Source organism: Chlorocebus sabaeus, chromosome 17 (genome assembly GCF_047675955.1).
Source record: "Chlorocebus sabaeus isolate Y175 chromosome 17, mChlSab1.0.hap1, whole genome shotgun sequence".
Taxonomy (NCBI): Eukaryota; Metazoa; Chordata; class Mammalia; order Primates; family Cercopithecidae; genus Chlorocebus; species Chlorocebus sabaeus.
Window position 1 is genome coordinate 7,086,663 of NC_132920.1, and position 20,409 is coordinate 7,107,071.

The following is a 20,409-nucleotide window of genomic DNA, read 5'->3' on the forward strand; positions in this document are numbered from 1 at the left end:
TGCTAGTATTTATTGAGTACTTACTATGATCCCAGCACTGTTCTAGTGCTTGGTGTGTGTTACTTTAACCTGCATCACAGCATGGTGTGGTACTGTTTTTCCCATTTTTCAAATGAGGAAACTGAGGCAGACAGAGCAGTGACTTGCACAAGCTCATACCTGGGCAGGTTCTGGAGCCCATGCTCTCAGCTACATAGACACAAGTGCTTATTACAGAAAGGAAAGGCACTCATTGACTGTGATTTGAAATTTATCTTCCCTTTTAATCTTTCTTTTTAGGAAACGAAAGAGGAGAAGTCTTCCTATAACTGCCCCCTGTGTGAGAAGATTTGCACTACCCAGCACCAGCTGACCATGCACATTCGCCAGGTAGACTCCCTCTGTTCTTTTTTTTTTTTTTTTATGTCAAGTGCAGTAGTGAGAAGAGGGGAAAGAGTAGAACAAGGAGTTAAACACTCACTGTGGGCAGTCAGTTGAGGTAACTCACGACCTTCGGACCAGCCTATTTTTGATTTAAATTATTCTTCCTAAACAGAGGGCAGGGTAATTGGATTTTAATGGATGAGTTATAGCTGTGCCTAATTTAAATTTAGTATTTTAAATAATTTTGGGAGGTGGTTATGAAATGACTTTTATATGTGCATATTCCTGTGACAAAGTCCTAGGTCAACGCAGAATTCCCTTTTGGCTAGGTGCAGTGGCCCACGCCTGTAATCACAACATTTTGGGAGGCCCAGATGGGCGGATCACTTGAGGTCAGGCGTTTGAGACCAGCCTGGCCAACATGGTCCAGACCAACCTGACCAACCTGTCTCTACCAAAAATGCAAAAATTAGCTGGGCATGGTGGCACACACCCGTAATCCCAGTTACTTGGGAGGCTGAGGCAGGAGAATCACTTGAAAACCCGGCAGCAGAGGTTGCAGTGACCCAATATTGCGCCACTGCACTCTAGCCTGGTTGACAGACCAGGACTCTGTCTCATAATAAATAAATACATAAAATAAAATAAAATAAAATCACCCTTTTTTTGGGCGGGGGGGAGACAGAGTCTTGCTCTGTCACCGAGGCTGGAGTGCAGTGGCATGATCTCGGCTCACTGCAACCTCTGCCTCCTGGGTTCAAATGATTCTCCTGCCTTAGCTTCCCAAGTAGCTGGGATTACAGGCACCCGCCACCACGCCCAGCCAATTTTTAAAAATTTTTAGTAGAGATGTGGTTTCGCCACATTGGCCAGGCTGGTCTCAAACTCCTGACCTCATGATCCGCCTGCCTTGGCCTCCCAAAGTACTGGGATTACAGGCGTGAGCCACAGCGCGCGGCCTAAAATCCCCTTTTAAATTTGAACAAACATCAAGTTAAAGGACCTTTCATTGTATGTTGCTTGTCGGTATGAACCAAATCCCTTACAACATAATGAGATCATAGCTGCGACCCTGTTCCTTAGTGTAAATGTATATCACACAGAAGGAAATCTACTCAGCTTGGGGTGTTTTTTGGCTTTTCTCCTTTATTATAAGATTTATCCTCCTCCTTCTGCTATGGCCAATTCATGACAAAATGTTGATGAGTGTAGAACAGTGAAGGATTGATGACCTAGTATAATCATGACATAGTACTGAATAACATCAGGTCACTAAAGTGACTGGGGTTTGAATAGAAATGTTCCTTTTTACCGTCTTTCAGAGGCTGAAACTGCCCTGTGCAGGTTTCAGTTCTCTTTCTCTGACGGCAGGCCTGAGTCATCAAATTTGAAGAAGGGACATCGACTCTTTTAATGGGAGGACATATTTCCTTCGCTGTTGAGAGTCCTTCGGCTCATAGGAGTTAATATATGTGGTCAGTGAATCTGTATGTGATTCAAAGAAAGACCTGGGAAGGCTCTTCTGAGCCTTTCAGTAGAAATAGTTTTCAAAACAATGTGGGAATGGAGGAAGATCATACAAAATATTTGTTTGCCTGTTTTCCTGATACATTGTACCCCTTCAAGAAGATATTTAAAATGAAAGAGAAACACATAGCCAAGAAAGTTCATTGGTTTTTAAATAAAGCCCTGGATCTGCATTTCCTAAGAGCTGAGCTTTTGATGCACTTTGTAAGTGACTGCTGTGATCATTGCTTTCTGCAGCACAACACAGACACTGGAGGAGCCGACCACTCATGCAGCATCTGCGGGAAGTCACTGAGCTCGGCCAGCTCCCTCGATCGCCACATGCTGGTGCACTCTGGCGAGAGGCCTTACAAGTGCACTGTGTGTGGTCAATCATTTACCACCAATGGGAACATGCACAGGTGGGTGAGGGTGCCCTTTGCTTGGGGGGTTGGCTGGTACCTGGAGGTTGGCAGGCAGGACAGTGGCCTCTGAGCCTTCAGAAGACTTGCCTAAAGATACAGAGAGTTCTGGAACTGTGTCCGTTGTATGGAAAAACCAGAGATGCACCCTATCTCTGGGGTATTAGAGGTGTTGGATCATGGGAAATGGAAGTACCTTGGCAAGGTCTGTGGCCCTTCAGAGTTCTTCAGGATAAAACACAGTCATTTCCCCTCTGCCAGTTGGAGTTTGTTTGGGTGCTAGAAGTGGGCAGATTATCACACGTAAAAGAAGAGCCCTCCAAGAGTAGCATCCATGTAACCCTGCCATTTAAAAAATATTTGCATATGCCTACCAGATTCCTCACAGACGTTTTCGTTGCAGAAATCAAAAAGTCTGGGACCTTTTAATAAATAGCGAAGTGGCCTGGTCCCTGGAGCTTCAGGATAAGATAGGATAAAATTAAGAAAAAGAAAGTCGGATAAACATCAGGACATTACTTCCTGAGAGAGAAAGATGCTCGCTCAGGTGGGAGACAGTAGAGTGGTGGACATATTAAAATTGGGGTAAACCTATGGAAAATAGTTTATAGGCTGATCATGCATGTTTTGAGGGATTTACTCTTCCATATTCCTGTCCAGTCCTTATTCTGCTTTATTTTTAAAAAGTTGAGTCACATTTGTTACATGTTTATTTCAAAAGAAAACTTTATATAATTACTATAAAATAGATATGCTAGTTATATTTGGTTATATAAACACTAAGATGAGATGGGCCAGTTTATTATACATACACATGGGACATACTGATACAGCAGTTAAGTTTCTTGATTTGGAAACTAGGCACCTGAATTCAGGTCTCAGCTGCTACCTGTAAATTTTCTATCCTCAAGCAAGTTACTTAACCTCTTTGTACTCCAGTTTCTCATCTTTAAAAAAAGATTTTTTTGTTTGATTATTTTCTTTCATGCTATTTTGACCCCCAAAAGCGAGATTTTTAATCATACCTACTTCACTGGATAAGGATGAGGATTAGGTGATAATTAGTTTAGCGTACAGTTCCTGGCACAAACTAAGCACTCGATGTTATTTATTATTATTTGCATTTCTAAGTAATGCTGCAATAATTTAAAGCCTGTGTATATCTCAGTCTAAACTCTTAGAAGTGAGGTATAGTATGACTTCATGAAAAGCAGGAATATATTAAGAATTTACAAAGTGTTTTGCTTTCTTGTTTTCTCATAAATTTCAGTCCTGATGGGTTATTCTCTTTGCCCCTCCTCTCTTGGGAGTGTTTTCGGGTATAAAGGAATTGAATAGTGTCACTATTTTACAATACAATATTTTGCATTTTAGCTTTTTATTTTTTTTTACCACCGTGTTGGCCTGTTAGTATCATTTATTTTTGCTTTGCGTTTAGGTCTGCTCGTTCTACACCCCACACGCCCAAAAAGTCCTTTGTTCTTTACATATTTTCCCTTCTCAGAATCTGGTCCTAGAGGTATTGCCTGTTCCCCTCTTGGGGATTCCTTCACTTTTTCCTACTGAGCCCCTGCTCAGTGGAACTCCCCATGGGCCAGCTCCAGGTTAGCAGGGGCAGTGGGCACATTGATGAAGAGGACCCTCCTAGTGGCGTTTTGGCCCTAACCAGTGACCGCTGTGATCCTCCATGAGACATCTCTTAATAGTAGGCCCAGTCACTCCTGATTCGGAAAATTTCCATTTTGAGACATGATTGAAATAAACACAGCTATAAAAGGCATAGTTATTGTCTTCTACAATAACCTGTGTGGCAGTGTGTTTTACAAGTAAATAATCATTGCTGAAGCTATGGTGCTCTGGGTGTCATATCTGTATTACATGAATACATATCTGTATTCACTTTTCATTTGTTTTTTTTTACATCTTACAGTATAATTCATACATCATACATTATACCATGTAAAGTGTGTACTTCAGTGGGCTTCAGATTCTTTTTTATTGTTAAATAATTGTTCATTGTAGAATTTGATACCACGTTTTAGTTATCCCTTCATCAGCTGATGGACATTTAGGTGGTTTCAACTTTTTGGTTACTGTGAACAAAGCTGCTGTTGACATTGTTGTACAACATTTGGTGTGGGCCTATGTTTTTGTTTTTCTTGGTAGACACTTAGGAATGGAATTGCTGGGTCAGATGGTAAATCCATGTTTAAGTCGAATTGCTAAACTGTTGTTAAAAGTTCCAATTTGGGGGTATTGCCATTATAACAATACTAACTCGATCCATGAACTTGGGATGTTTTCCCATTTGTTAAGTCTTCTTCAATTTCTTTCAACGTCTCATAGTTTTCAGAGTACAAGTTAAATTTATTTATATTGGTTAAATTTATTTCTAAGTATTTTATTATTTTTGATACTACTATAAGTAGTTTTCCAATTTAATTTTTCAATTGTTCATGGCTAGTGTATTGATACACAGTTAAAATTTATATATTGATTTTGTTCCCTCCAACCTTACTGACCTCATTTATTCATTCTAGTAGTTACTTAGTGGATTCCTTAGGTTATTCTATATCATATCTGTATTCATTTTCTCACCTACTTGCCCTGGCTACAACCTGCAAAACAATGTCGAATAGAAGTAGAGAGAATGAACATTCTTTTCTTGTTTGTGATCTTAAGGAGAAGGCATTCAGTCTTTCCCCATTAAATATGATATTAGTTGTGGGTTTTTAAAATAAATGTTCCTTACCAGTTTGAGAAAGTTTCTTTCTTTTCCTAGTGTTTTGAGTGTTTTTATCATGAAAAAGTATTGGATTGTGTCAGATGATTTTTTTTTTTTGCATCTATAGTTGGATTGTTTTTGTCCTTTATTCTTTTGTTGTTGTTCATTTGTTTTTTTGAGATAGAGTCTCGTTCTATTGCCCAGGTCAGAGTGCAGTGGCGTGATCTTGGCTCACTGCAACCTGTACCTCTCGGGTTCAAGCGATTCTCCTGCCTCAGCCTCCCGGGTAGCTGGGACTACAGGCGTGCACCACTACGCCTGGCTAATTTTTGTATATTTAGTAGAGATGGGGTTTCACCATGTCAGCCAGTCTGGTCTTGAACTCCCGACCTCAGGTGATCCTCCCTCCTCGGCCTCCCAAAGTGCTGGGATTACAGGTGCGAGCCACCACGCCTGGCCCCAGATTTTGTTTCTTCTTGAGTCAGTTTCAATAGTTTGTGTCTTTCTAGGAATTTTGGTGATTTCATCAAGTGATTGGTTGGCATACAATAACTCATAATATCCTTTTGTAATCCTTTTTGTTCTATAAAGTCAGTAGTAATTTCCTTTCTTTCATTCCTAACTATAATAATTTGAATCTTCTTTTTTTCCCCTTAGTCAGTCTAGCTAAACATTTGGTAAATTTTATTGATCTTTTCAAAGAACCAACTTTTGGTTTCATTGATTTCCCTCTATTCTGTCATCTATTTCATTAAATTACTGTTCTAAACATTATTATTTCCCCTTTTCTGCTTTCTTTAGGTTTAGTTTGACCTTTTTCCGGTGTTACAGCAAAGTATAAGGCTGGATTATTGACTTGAGAGCTTTTTAAATACAGGCTTTTATAACTATACATTTTCCTATAAACATTGCTTTAGTTGTTTCCCATAAGTTTTTGTATGTTGTGTTTTCTTTTTCATTCATCTCAGCATGTTTTCTAATTTCCCTTGTGATATCTTCTTTGACCCACTGGTTATTTAGAAGTGTGGTGTTCAGTTTTCACAAATTTGTGACTTCTCAAATTTCTTACTAATTTCTAGTTTCATTTCATTATGGTCGGGAAAATTCATTCCATTAATTTGTTACTGATTTCTAGTTTCGTTCCATTGTAGTTGGGGAACATACTTTACATGATTTCAAACTTTGTAAATGTACTGAGGCTTGTTTTATCATCTAGCATATGGTTTATCCTGGAGAATGTTCCATCTGTTTGAGAAGAATGTGTATTCTCCTGTTGTTGGGTGGAGTGTTCTCTAGATTTGCTGTTAGGTCTAGTAGGTTTATAGCATTGTTCAAGTCTTCCATTTCCTTATTGATCTCCATTTATTTTTATGTACTCTGCCTTGTAAGGATTGTATAATTATTATCCCATTTTGCAAATGAGGAAAGAACTGAAGTAATAGACAGTGATAAGATTTCAATAAAGGATATCTGACTTCAGAGGCCATGCTTTTAACTACCATAGGCTGAGTACCCCATATTCAAAACGCTTGGCACCAGAAGTGTTTGGGATTTTGATTTGTTGTTTTTTTGTTTTGTTTTTTGGAATATTTGCACATATATAATGAGGTATCTTGAGGATGGGACACAGATGCAAGTCTGCACACAAAATTTATATATGTTTCATATACACCTTATACACATAGCCTGAGCATAATTGTATGCAATATTTTTAATATTTGTGCATGAAACAAAATTTTGACTGGGACCCATTACATGAGGTAAGGTGTGGAATTTTCACTTGTGGCATCATGTCAGCTCTCAAAAAGTTTTCAATATTGAAACTTTCAATGTTTCAGATTTCAGATTTTCTGATTAGGATGCATGGACTGTATGTGAGAAATAATTGATGTAGCTTTTATGTCACTTTGCATATTAGAAAAAACACTCTTTCACTCTTTTCCTCATTCTCAACACTATTCTGTGCTGTTATAGAACGTTATTTTCAATGTTAAACTATTACTGTCATCCCACTAGCATATTCTATGTATAGTGAGCATGGGATAGTTTTGGGGGCAACCATTTTGACTGAATTTTATTACTCTGTGTTGTCTGGGTTTACTTGGATAGTCTTAGAAATTATTTTGAACTTTTTGTAGCATAGCCCTTGGTACTATTTTTTTTTTTTTTGAGAAGGAGTCTCGCTCTGCCGCCCAGGCTGGAGTGCAGTGGCCGGATCTCAGCTCACTGCAAGCTCCGCCTCCCGGGTTTACGCCATTCTCCTGCCTCAGCCTCCCGAGTAGCTGGGACTACAGGCGCCCACCACCGCGCCCGGCTAATTTTTTTTTGTATTTTTAGTAGAGACGGGGTTTCACCGTGATAGCCAGGATGGTCTCGATTTCCTGACCTTGTGATCCGCCCGCCTCGGCCTCCCAAAGTGCTGGGATTACAGGCTTGAGCCACCGCGCCCGGCGCCCTTGGTACTATTGTAAGATACGTTTCTCATTTATGGTCATTGTATTTTGGAGTTATTTATAAAATTTTTTTTTTTTAAGCAGGCATTGGCTGGGCACGGTGGATCACACCTGTAATCTCAGCACTTTGGGAGGTTGAGACAAGCCAGTCACTTGAGACCAGGAGTTTGAGACCAGCCTGGCCAACATCATAATATCATGTGTCTACTAAAAAATGCCAAAAATTAGCCAGATGTGGTCATGTGTTCCTGTAGTCCCAGCTACTCAGGAGGCTGAGGCACAAGAATCACTTGAACCCAGGAGGTGGAAGTTGCAGTGAGCCGAGATCTTGCCACTACACTCCAGCCTGTGCAACAGAAGAAAAGCAGGCCTTGGGGATACTTGTTTGTGCTAATCTTTGGTTTTCTGGTACTGATTTTACTTATTATGAGGCACCTTGATTCAGAGGAGAGGACTAAATTGGGGCTGAGTTCTAATCTTAGTTCTGTAGAATTTTGTGGAAATCTCTTAATTTTTTGACACTTTAACAGAATGACTTAGTATTACCTCACATTGAATTTGGACTCAGATTTAATAATGTTTGTAAAAGGTTCTGAAGGTTTACGGTGTACTATGGACATCCCCTGGGTAGAGGGAGTTTCTGAGTCTGTATTGTTAAGAGTTGAAACCACCATAATGACAATCTAGGAAAGTGTTCCACTACTAGCTGTGTGATCCCAGACAAGTTACTTGATACCTCTGTGTCCGAATTATTTCATTGTAAAAGGTAATATTAGCCGTACCTACCTCATGGGAATGCTGTGATGATCAGTAAATAATACATGCAAAGCACTTGGTAGTGGTTGTTAAATGGTACATATCAATAATGATTACTACTCTTTTATTGTTGTATGTGCCAGAGAGGGAAAATATATTGAGTAAACATTCTTATAATGCCAGAAAATAAATTGAGTAAATTGAGAGTGATTTAAGTTTACTTGTTTTAGTTTTTGCTACACTAAATCTGTAATTTAAGTAACTATTTTTGAAATATTGGGGATTATCATACTGCATTTATTATGTCTTTGCAGAAAGTTGCAAATAATGAGTTAAAAAAAATTTGGGTTTTGGTAAATCACATAAAAGTCATTACCATTTCATTTGTTGGCGAAACTGTACTTTTGAAAAAAATTATAAAAATGTGAGAACACTTACAAAAATGTGCCAGAGAGAGTGGAGTTAGATTTATTTGCCCCAGTGGATCTGTTCCAGAATCTGAGACTAGCAGTGAGCTGTGATCTCTCCCAAGCACATACCTGTGGGCCTGTGTTACATTAATCAGGGGCCAGAATGCCCTGGGATGTGTGTGCAGGAATTAAAAAGAGTAATGCAACCCAGGTCCTGAGAAGCACGGAAGGCAATCAGTCGACTTGTGAGAGTTTAGTGCTTAAGATCAAAGTTCTTTTTCTTGTTTCCCTTCCGCTATCACTGCTTCCCAAGGTCTGTTGGCACCTGCTGGGATTGGGTAGTGCCCAGGAATTCCCTCATGGGGTCTCCAGAGCCGACGCTAAGCTGAGGGATCAGAGAACCTCTGCCTCCGCTTCCCAGGGCACCCACACCCAGGTGCCTCCGTTCCATCTTGTTTATAACCTGCTCGAGGCTCTCCCTCAACTGTGCCAGTTTCGTCTGACATGGCCCTGTGCTCTGATTTTTGGCTCCTCCCCTGAGGGGCACAGATTGGGTGGGGCCTCTGCCGCGGCATGATTCTCTGTAGCGTGGATTTCTGGAGTTTCGTTTCTCTGAAGGCTTGATTCCACAAGGCTGGTCTGTGCTGTGCTCCTCAACAGCACAGTTGATGACCACACAGCTTACCCTTCTCCCTCCTTCTGCTCACCGCCTGGTCTGAAGGCTGTCCACACTCACACATGGGGTGCACACCTCCGTGTGTGTGCACACTCTCCAGATGAGCCCAGCTCTCCAGTTTTGCCTGCTTGAGGCAGATCTGGGCTCCACCCCGAAGTTGTTTTTTTTTTTTTTTTTTTTTGCTGAAACACTCAGAGGGCCTCACAACACAGACTCTGAGGACTACATCCTTTGAAGTTGCAAGTTACTCTTAGCTGATATTGAGGTGTATAGAGCAACTCACTCTATTTCCTTTGGCCTATAGTCATTTTATGAGTATTTGTTAGTTATCTGTATTTATAATGCGACTCAGTCTTTTTGTAGAGTTTCCTTTATCTTAGTTTTATAAGAGGACACTCAGAATTGTTATATTGGTCAAATAAAGTAAACTTCACAGAATGAAGGTAGCATATTATGTGTAGTCGTAGACAGTTGCTTTGTAGCACTGATAAAGCCTGTAACTTCTTCTGCTTTTTTCTAGTAAATAAATTTACTTGATCTTTTAAAAGTAATTATATTTTGGCAAGTAGAGAGATGAGAGTGACGCTAATACCAACTTATTTCGAGAAAGGTTAGGATAAAGGCCTTTTTGATTTATTACTTATATTATTTTAATTTATTTTGAGAAAGGTTAGGGTAAAGATCTTTTTAATTTATTACTATATCTGGTATAGCTTTGTGAGCTGCCACTTCCCTGTATGCAGATTCTCATGTTTTTGAGGTTTGAAAATCCTTTGTCCCAGGCCTTTCTAACCACAGCTCAGTTGCTGAGCAGAAGAGTAGGTTGCCATCGAGTACAAAACATGTATCACGGAAACATCACTGTGGCTCCAGCTTTTAACTTCCCAGAACTCTTTATCAGTTGCTCCCACGTTGAAAATTTGGATTGAGTGGTGCTCGTCTTCCAAAACAAACTTGGGAAACTGAGCCAGAGCACGCCTCTGGGAGAGCTCAATGTAGGAAAAAGGGCATTGAGCTTTGCAATTTGCAAAGCTCGTTCCAGAAAATGCTGGGCTGCAAAGCTGTGAAGAAATGATACTTGAAACAGAGGATTGAAATGTGCCTCATTTGGAATAAAGCCTGTCTCTAAAACTGGTATTTTCCTTTTAAAATTGCTTTGGGAAAATAGGAAATTAATTTTCACTTTGCTCTGTATTTTACAGACTGTAGACTTTTAAGTCTAAAGAGAGTTGTGGAGCATGTGTTATATTTAAGGACATGCTTAAGACTCTGGCAGAGGCAAGTTTTCATGACTAACTTCATTTATTATTTGAAGAGTAGGGATGTGTTCTGATTTCAGCTGTCATTAGAATGGTGAAGATGGGCCAGTACTTTGGGAGGCCAAGGTGAGTGGATCACTTTAGGACAGGAGTTCAAGACCAGCTTGGCCAACAGGGCAAAACCCCATCTCTGTTTAAAAAAAAAAAAAAAAACAAAAATTAACCAGGTATGGTGGCACTTACCTGTAATCCCAGCTGCCCAGGAGGTTGAGTTCACTTGAACTCATGAGGCGGAGGTTGCAGTGACCCGAGATCGCGCTGCTGCACTCCAACCTGGGCAACAAAGCAAAACTTTGCCTCAAAAAGAAGGGGTAAGATGAAGAAGGGAAATCCTTGGAACATCATCTAGTTGTTTCATTGCAGGCTTTTTTCCTGCGGCCATAGGCATGATTTTTTTCTGTTGCCAAGTGTAGGAGACATAGGACCTGAGGATGCCCCTGGACATCAGGATAGGCTTCAGGAACAGAGGCTTATATGTTCCTATTATGCTTGAAGAAAATATTAGCTGCACAGAAATGTGACCTGCTCCATGACAAATGAGACCACGAAGGCTCTGAATTTAGCATATTACTCTCAGATGCCTAGGCTAAGCCAGCCCTTGGCGCACAACTGCACTTGGGTATCTGGAACAGGTGGCCAGTATTAAATGAGAGAAGGAGCAGAGGTAGCACAGTGTCTCTGAAAGCAGGGGACAGTCATTTCTTCACCCTCAGTGCCCAGCAAGAGGAAGGGCCCTGTGAACTTCCATCATGGTCATATCAAGTTTCTGAGGACACCCTGTAGCTCGTTCTGGCACTTGCTGCTTCTCAGGGGTGGAGGTGACCACTCAGAGGTTCAGTCAGTCCCATCTTAAAATTAATCTCGTAATCACCAGGTCCCTGTCCCTCTTGACATATTCTTCTGCAGGAAGGAAGGTATCAGGACAGTGCACATGGAAATAAATTATGTATTTATTTGTAGGATAAAACTCTGTGGATCACCCTGCCCCGGACCGTGTGAATGTTTTGTTTCCCTTGAAATACTTCTGTGGAAAAGAAAATCTTAAAAGCATTTCAGTTGTCTACATCCAAGGGGGAAAGACAAATCAAAAGCAAATGTCCTTCAGGGATGCTCAGAGATCTTAACACATTTAACTCCACTTAGAAGGACATAAACGTTCTGTACAAAGACTGTTGAGGGGTTTGTGTAAATGTGATTTTAATGGGATATTCGTAGTCAGCGTAGCTGTATGAACTGTATATATCTCCTGATACATGTTAGGCATTTAGTGAATATTTGGTACTGTAGTTTCATCGTGATAATACTTGGGTATCAAAGCAGTTTTCAGCATATGTTAGTACTCTGAACACTAAAATAGACATACTTCTGGTATAATTTAGAAAGCTTTTCTTTAAGAAGGGCTGAAACTTCTCTTTTAACCAGATAAAACAAAATATATGTAAGTGTAATATCCCATTCCATGATCATTCCACTTAATATGCTTTTCCCTCTCTTGAGAGTGCACCTTGGTAAGAGGCCCGTAATCTTCCCTCCAGAGTGGAGATTTTCCACTAGATAAGACATGGAGAAAAAGAGCGGATATGTACAAATCTGTTTATTACAGCAGAATGTCTGAGCTACCAGTTCCCCCCAAAAGCATTATTAAGCTTTCACCACATAAGCTTACTGATTGATTAAACAAATTTAGCCTTTCTTTACATCTCGTTGGCTGGATGTGAAACCTGTGTGCTTTTATTTTTACTTCAGTAGTGGTTTAAAGAAGGGCAACATCTTCTGTGGTGCTTCTGAGTCCTGACAGCTCTGCCTAACTTTTCTGGCCAGGGCTAATAAAGGATACTCCCTGGAGTGGTCAAGAGCCTCAATTTCTTCATCTTTAGTGGGGGTAATGTTTACTCACAAAATCTGTTAGAAGGATTAAATGCTGTAACATATACTCAAGCCTCTGGCTCATGTTAGGTGCACAACAAATTGTAGTTCAAGGCCTTCCTTTCTCTTCTCTCTTAAGATATTTAACCCAGCAGCTCCTTATACCTACTAGTTCAGCAGATGGATTTACTAAAGTGAGAAAATACACTCCCAGCTTCTTAACAATTGGGGCAACACAGGCTGCATTCTAAGAACCCAAGAGCCTGGTAACAATGCTGTGTGACAGCAGCTGTGTGTCATGCTGAATTTCCGTGGCCAAGTTGTGCAAATCCTTATTATTACCTAAACACTTGCCTTTTTTTTGTTTGATTGCTTGTTCTATGATGTTTACATATGTATGTGTGTATGTGTGTGTGCTTGGGTTTTTGTGTGTGTGGTTTTTTGTTTTGAGACAAGGTCTCACTCTGTCTCCCAGACTAGAGTACAGTGGCGCCATCATAGCTCACTGCAGCCTCAACCTCCCAGGCTCAAGCGATCCTCCCACCTTACCCTCCCGAGTAGCTGGGACTGCAGGCACACTCCACCATGCCTGGCCTGTTTTTATACTTTTTTAGTGTGGATTTGCATTAATACTATTAGATGAGATTCTGTGGTTCTTTCCAGAATTTTTACTTTGCATTTTAGAAACCTGAATAGTTGAAAGCTACCACTATCCTCTGAGAAAAAAGGTAGGCAAGTGGGATTTGTCACTGAATTTTATTCTTCAAATAAGATAAAAAGTGTAAGAAAGTTATCGAAGCCAAAAGATGGCCAATTTTAATTGACAGTCTCTTGTGTAGCCTGTTTTTTGTTTGCTCGACTTGACCTTCCTCAAAACCTTTTCCCTTTTACTTTGTGTTTTTTTCTTTTCTAATACCCTTTAACAATCAGCACAACTTATTTTTTATTATGTGTATATATGTGTGTATGTGTTTATTTATATATATATATATTTTTTTTTTTTTTTAATTTTTTGAGATGGGGTTTCGCTCTTGTTGCCCAGGCTGGGGTGCCGTGGCGCAATCCCCGCCTCCCGGGTTCAAGCAATTCTCCTGCCTCAGCCTCCTGAGTAGCTGGGATTACAGGCATGAGCCACCATACCCAGTTAATTTTGTATTTTTAGTAGAGATGGGGTTTCACCATGTTGGCCAGGCTGGTCTCAAACTCCTGACCTCGGGTGATCCACCCGCCTCAGCCTCCCAAAGTGCTGGGATTACAGGCGAGCCACCATGCCCGGCTCACTTTATATTTTTGAAGAAATATTTGAGAAACCTCCTTGTAGCTGATGCTTACTTTTGATTTAGAATTTCTCTCTGAATTGAACTGACCAAGTTCAGCTTCAGTTATGCCAAAGAGCATAACAATCATAAAACTGTCCAAGTGGACACTGTCCCCTCAGTGGACATGTTAAGCAACAATTAAGTCTTTTTCGTCCTATCACTAGTTCTCAAATTTATGATCTGGTTCATAACTAGTTTTTTATCATTTGGTCAACTGGATGCTAATATTTATAACTTAAGTTTTAAAAATTCTGTTTTAGCAGAGTTGGTGTTCGTTAGTTTGTTTTTTGGAAACTAAGGAAATGCAAAATAAATTTTATCTTTAATGCAGGCAGTACAGTATTTTTGACATATCTTGTTGAGTTATTTCAGCAGCTCAGTCTTACCAGGTAAAACTGGTGGATGGCAGCAGAATCTGGAACATCATGCTTGCCCACACTTGAACAGCAAGCAGGGGTGAGAGTGAGAAATTAGGTTAGGGAAGGTAAGGGATGGGCTTGCTTGGGGATAGGATGAGGAGCAGGGAGCTGGCCTCTGCTCTGGAATGCAGCGTGCCCTGGTGTCCTCTCCGACCATGCCCCTCGTCTGATGCGCTGAGGACTTTGAACAGGTCCTGAGTGTGTGTCCAGTTTAGTTTCATAACACGAAAGTGGCAAAGTCAAGAGGGAGCCTGACTTCCAGCATTAGATCACAAAATGAAACCTGCAGGGAGCTGGCAGCAGTTCCACCGTAGCAGTTCACAGGGTTTTATACCTTACATTTTTCCGCCTTTGTTTAAATATCCAACCTGTCCGACCTGTTCGGGCTGAACAAGCTGGTGCTAGCAAACCCTGAAGCGTGCCCACTCACTGTCAACCTTTTTCTGATGTGTTAAGGAAGGTGATTAGTGGCAACATTGCCCCCTCAGCGCCCATCCCACCTTCCCCACTGAAACGTGAACAGGAAGCATTGAAGTCTTGGCCTGTGTATTCATGATCCGGATTCTCATCTCACCTTTGGCACATTTGTGTGCCTGTGGGCCGTCCTCAGCTTCTCTTGGGGCTCTGGGATGCTTAATGGAAAGGTTGTTGGCCTTCAGTGGAGAAAGATTTTGTGTTTCCTTAAACCGGAGATTCAGTTGCATAATGGGTTCATTGGTCCTGCAGTGTCAGCACTTAATTCTTCCTCTTCATGCTTATATAACCCAGCTTGCTCAAGAGGACTGCTGTTCCAAGTTTATGGGTGGGAAAACTGAGGTCTGCGATGCTGCAGGTTCTTTCAGGGCTCTCCTCTCTGGTTTTTGTTAGTAGATGGTATACTGTTGCTCCCTCGACATCTCTGGAGAACAGGGGCCATGTGTGCACCCTGTCCATCCGTTTTAGATAAAAGTGGCTATAAACGGCCTTGGTCATACAGAAGGACTCTTGTCACCTGGTTGGTCTTGGGATGTGACATTTCTCTTTGGATTCATTTATATTCATCATTCTCTCTCCAATCTTGGTTCCCGTTTCCTTGCCAGCAGTTTCTCAGTGGCCCCTGAGCAATATAACACAACATCTCCAGAGTGGGTGGCTCTCCTTTTTCACTAGGCTTCTTCCTGCACTCGCCCACTGCACCTTCCACTTTCCTCATGGGCGCGTGGCCGACCATCTGGGATGGCCCTGCCCGTGCATTTCTTGTTCCTCTTTTGGAACTGGCTGAGGAGTGGCAGTGACTTCGCACTGCCCTGTCATGAAGATAGTCATCTCTTCCTCCTGCACAGAGAGTGAGTGACTAGGTCCTGCCTTCTTGAAGACACCTCAAGCGGTCTCCCTTCAAGCTGAAGTGGGAAATGGCCCCTGTGACTTCAGCACTTCCCTCCTCCTACGAAGCTTAGGTGTGGGGGTTGGTGTATATGATTTTAGCCGTTGCCCTGGGAAGCTGGTCTCCGTGGTGGCTGGCGATGGCTTCGCTCAGAGGGGACAGCTCTGGGCTCTTGAGGTCACTTTGGGAATGATGGCTTAAGTTGGGGCACCATCACCTCACACTGTAATATGAGGATATTCAGCGTCCCTGCTGGGAAAGGCCAGCCATGGGTGTGGGATTTGGACCCCAGGCTGCATGTAAATGTTGAGGAAACTGAGGGAGGTTAGCCTGGGGAAGAAGAAGAGGCCATGACAACACAGTGGCTGCCCTGAGGTATCTAAGGCCTGTCCATGGGAAATGGGAGCCTTCTACTGATGTCTCTGGACCCATCCAGGAAGGGCCTAGCCGGCCGATTGCAGCTCCGTGTTAATGAGAGTTCTCTTTGGGTGAGAGAAACATCAGTTCATCCAACTTCTGAGGTCTTTTGTTTGTTTTTAAGAATGTCTGATTTTGTATGAAAATATGTACTGTGTATTTTTGTGGATTTTGTAAATAGGTATGGGGACCAAATAACATGAACATTTATTTTATCATAAATAAGCAGGCAAGGGAAAAAGACAAGCACAAGCAGATGTAGGGTGTTACTGATTCAAGGGCAGGGCAGTTAGGAATCATGTCTAGAGTAAAAGATTTTTAAAAGGTTGGTGCTGGTTAATGTGGACTGACTGCCAACACCCCCTACCCGCTACTGGATCTGAAAGTCGAGAGGAGGAAGGAGCTGTAGAGGCAGCAGAGAAGGGGCCTCAGTTTTCTAAGTAGACAGTCATTAGCAAGAGAATGTCATCCCTTGACGCTGGGCCCAGGAGTTCGAGGCTGCACTGAGCTTGGATCGCACCACTGCACTCTAGCCTGGGTGGTGCAGCAAGATTCTATTTCCAGAAGGAAAAGAATATATATTCTTCAGGCATTATCATTCTAGCTCAGTTCATCATTGAGGAAGTATCTGTACCAAGAAACCAGAAGGACCAAGATAGAAAAGGAACTGCTGTCTCCAAATACTGCCAAGGAACCTGAGGCAGGAGAGCAGAGATGGTGGACCAGCCTGGAGAGCCATGACCCCACACCTGGGGTTGGAGAGAAGCTCTGGGCTGATGAGCAGTGGAGATTGAGAGCCTGCCAAAGCGTTTGCGTACAAGGAACATGAAAATGAACCCCTGGTACACCTGGACTTCATATTAAATCTCATAAAATTTAACTTTATCCTTACACTGGCTCCATTGGAATGCTATGCTACAGTCAGTAGATGAGAGACGCTCTCTATTTGGGGACGTGTTGCCCTAGTATTGCAGGGAAAGGGGGGCTTGTAGAGGAAATCTGTGCTGTGGAGCATGTGGTCTTTACAGACACCTCCCTGAATGAAGGCAGTAGGAATAAACCTCAGTATCAGCCACAAAGCTTGACTTTGTCACGGCCTCCATGGGCCACATTGCCCACATCAGAGGCTGCGGGATCTAACCAGCCTCTGGTGGTGGCTGCAGTGTCCGGTGCCTTTCACCAGGAGCATCCCGAGAGCCCTGGGAGCCGCCTGGCTGACGGCATTCCCACAGCGAGCCTACAGACTGCGGGTCTACACTTCATGCCAGGCTGATTTTGGACTTCTCTAAAATGGCTGGCTTTGGGGGTCAGCACAGGTGCTTACGCATTGTCTAACCTTCCTCCACACCCTGGAACAGCTGGTGTGACCTGCCTTCCGGACAGGCATGACTGAACCCAAACAACACCTGAATTACTAGAAGGTGCCTCTGCACTTTACAGGTGGGGCCACACCAGGAATTGCCACCTTGCTGTACTCCCCCCACCCCCTCCCACTCTGTCTGCTCTCCATCCCCCATTTGCTTGCATAGAACTTGATTGGCATTACAAGCATCCTCCACAGCCCTGCACACTGAGCCCCTCTCCTAGGCATTTGTTATGAAAACATACACACATCTTTCTAGAGACGTACTTTGGCCAGAAATGTAGGTTGTGCAGCTGTGGAGGTTCTTAATCTTATTCACTCCCTCTTTGTTTATCACAAGGCTTTCTTGGACAAAAAAAAAAAAAGCAAGCACCAGGTACGGATGAGGATGTCTCTATAACCAGCCTGCCAGACCCTGTTTGAACCTGTTGCTTCTGGCTTGGCATGTCTTGGGCCGTGCTGTGTGTGCTTTGTATACAGTGTCCTGTGTCCTGACTGAGTGACTTTCCTTACAGTACCATTCACTCAGAGTATCCAATGAGTCGGCTTCTCCATTAACAGTCCTAGGAGGAAATTGAGACTGAAAAGTTAGCAAATACTGGAAGTGTCTATATTTCTCCTGAGGTTTAACCTTCACACGTAAATTACACACGGAGAGCTTGAAGAATGTCTGAGACCTGCTGTGAGGGCAGCTATGACCAAGTAATCTTTGGTTTGGATCACATTTAAACTTATCGAGAGTTTCCCAAAGGATTTTGCCCCCAAAAGAATTTTAAGAATGTTAAATTTCCCAACTTTTTGGTTAAGCATTTATGCCTGGTAAACTGATGCAGAGACTGCTGGTATATTGGAAGATGAGTCTGGGAGACGTCTAATGCTGGTATCCAAAAAATGTTAGCGTCCTGGTCAAATGGTTAACCAAACCTGCAAACGGTGCAGAGAGCTGGAGAAGTTCACTATGATCCTGTGGTTCTCATGCTTAAGCAGGCTTCAGTATCACCTGCGGGGCTTGTGCAAGCCAGACTGCTGGGCCCTGACCCAGTGCCTACCAGTCTGCAGGTCTGGGGTGGGACTCAGGGGTTTTTATTTGCATTAAGCTCCCAGATGGTGCCCATGCTGCTGGTCAGAAGCCTACAGAGTGAACACTGGTGTTCTAGGAGACTGACAGGATTGTCCTCATTTTACTAGTGTGGATACTGAAGCTGAGGGAGCCCAAGATTCTCTGGAGTCTCTGGTTACTGGTGGCAGAACAAAGATCACACATCTCAAATGTGTCACTGCTCAGAGACCACCCAAAAGTTTCATTGCATCACATGGTGTCTGTCTACACCATCTTCCCACCCAGATTCCTGATTGCTGCTCAGAGAAAGCCAGTGCTTGAATAGCTAAGAGCTTTACCCCATTCCCAAATCAAACGACTTACATGCCTAATGAAGGTCAGCAGAAAGTTCCTGTATTTGGAATTGGAAAGGAGAACATTCAGGGAGGCAGGGAGGGTCAGGTTTTAGGGATTGGTCTGTCTCCCCGGAGTTGTTGACCAGCCTTCAGCCCTTGCACAGGGTGTACTCTTTGGTTTAACTCTGATGTTTTCAATATTCTCACAGATAACCTACCCTACTACAATGGACCATCTCAAATTTTAGAAAGCAAATGATTACACTTGTGGGAGAAAAGCCATTTAAGCTGAAAATCAGCATCTACTCCTAGATTCAAAGTAGGCTCCAGTTGTGCCAAAAAGTGCTCAGATTGTGGGGTTTTTTTTTTTTTTTTTCCCAAGTTTAAAAAACATCTGCAATATTTGTGTTTGTTTATCACTGTAAAAGCCTCTTTGGGTGTTATGAATAGGATAAAACTTCTCTTGACTCCAAAAGTTCTGATAAAATTCCTTCCTTAGACCACAGTGCGGCAGGATTCCTACTATTAAAGTGTCATGCTTCCAAAAGAGAATCACAGAATTTTATGGAAAAACAGAAATATACTTGGATTTTACATTAACCTCTCTCTATAATGAGGGTAGGTATTGCTTGGAATGAACAAACATATGAATTCCAATAAGAAAAGATTAACACATGTCCTCAGTGTTCATTGTTGGAGTGTTTTCGATTGAAGTCCCTTCAATGTGGCACTGTTCACAATCTCATGTCAGGTTTGCTCACACCAAATTCTAGCAAGGCAAGTTATAAGGTGTCCTGGAACCTGAGAATGAATGTCATAGTAATACTCTGAGTGAAGCAAACATTTTCTACATACACTTCATTCCTTCACTCCTTCATTTGTCCATTCAGGAATTCAACAAATATGTATCTGTTTGTTCTTCCATCCAGCAGTTTAGCAGATACTTACTGACCAACATCTATGTGCCACCAGGGCTCATGCAGAGAACAACAGAGACCAGGTTCTTGCTGTAATGGAACTTACTTTCAATTGAGGGTGAGGGGACAGTCAGACGAGTAAAATACATGGTATATTCAACTACTGCTGTGTGCTGTGGAGGAAGGAACACTAAATTGTGGGCATGAGAGCATCTGCACAGGTGGGGTGTGGGGCCTCAGGCAAGGCTTTGCAGGAGAGGTACGTGACACGAAACCTGGACGGCAGGAGCCAGGCTTGGGAAGGTCTGGGGTGCAGTTTTCCAGACAGAAATAGCAAGCACCTGAGTCCCGGAGGTGGGAACTAGTTGGATGCGTTTGAGGGCCCCACAGGGGCTAGTCGGTCTGAAAGGGCCTTGGGATGGAAGAGGGCAGGGTGCTCTACTATTGAAATCTAGCAGATAGGTGGAAGCCAGATTTAGTTTAATTCTAAGAGTGGGACTGTCAGAGGAATTTAAGCAGGGAAGTGGTATGATTGGTCCTGTGTTTTAGATGCTCAGTCTGGCTACTGGATAGAAAATGGAAAATAAGAGAGCAAGAGGAAGAGCAGAGTGGCCAGTTTAAGATACTAAGACCAGCTGGTAGGAATTCCTGCCACTGCTAGTGTTTATGCAATGTATTCATTGAAATGTGAATCCTTATATATGGATCTTCGCACACTTG

The 20,409-nt window shown here is 42.4% G+C and overlaps 1 protein-coding gene across 8 annotated transcripts in view; it reads left to right on the forward strand.

The window, feature by feature from the left end:
• RREB1 (ras responsive element binding protein 1) overlaps positions 1–20,409 on the forward strand; it is a 200,202-nt gene that overhangs the window by 135,468 nt on the left and 44,325 nt on the right. For all 8 annotated transcript variants that reach the window (XM_073005637.1, XM_007973781.3, XM_007973777.3 and 5 more), the window contains exons 5-6: positions 280–369; positions 2,128–2,291. In XM_073005637.1, coding sequence (XP_072861738.1) covers positions 280–369; positions 2,128–2,291 — 254 coding nt within the window. The remainder of the gene's footprint in view (positions 1–279; positions 370–2,127; positions 2,292–20,409) is intronic.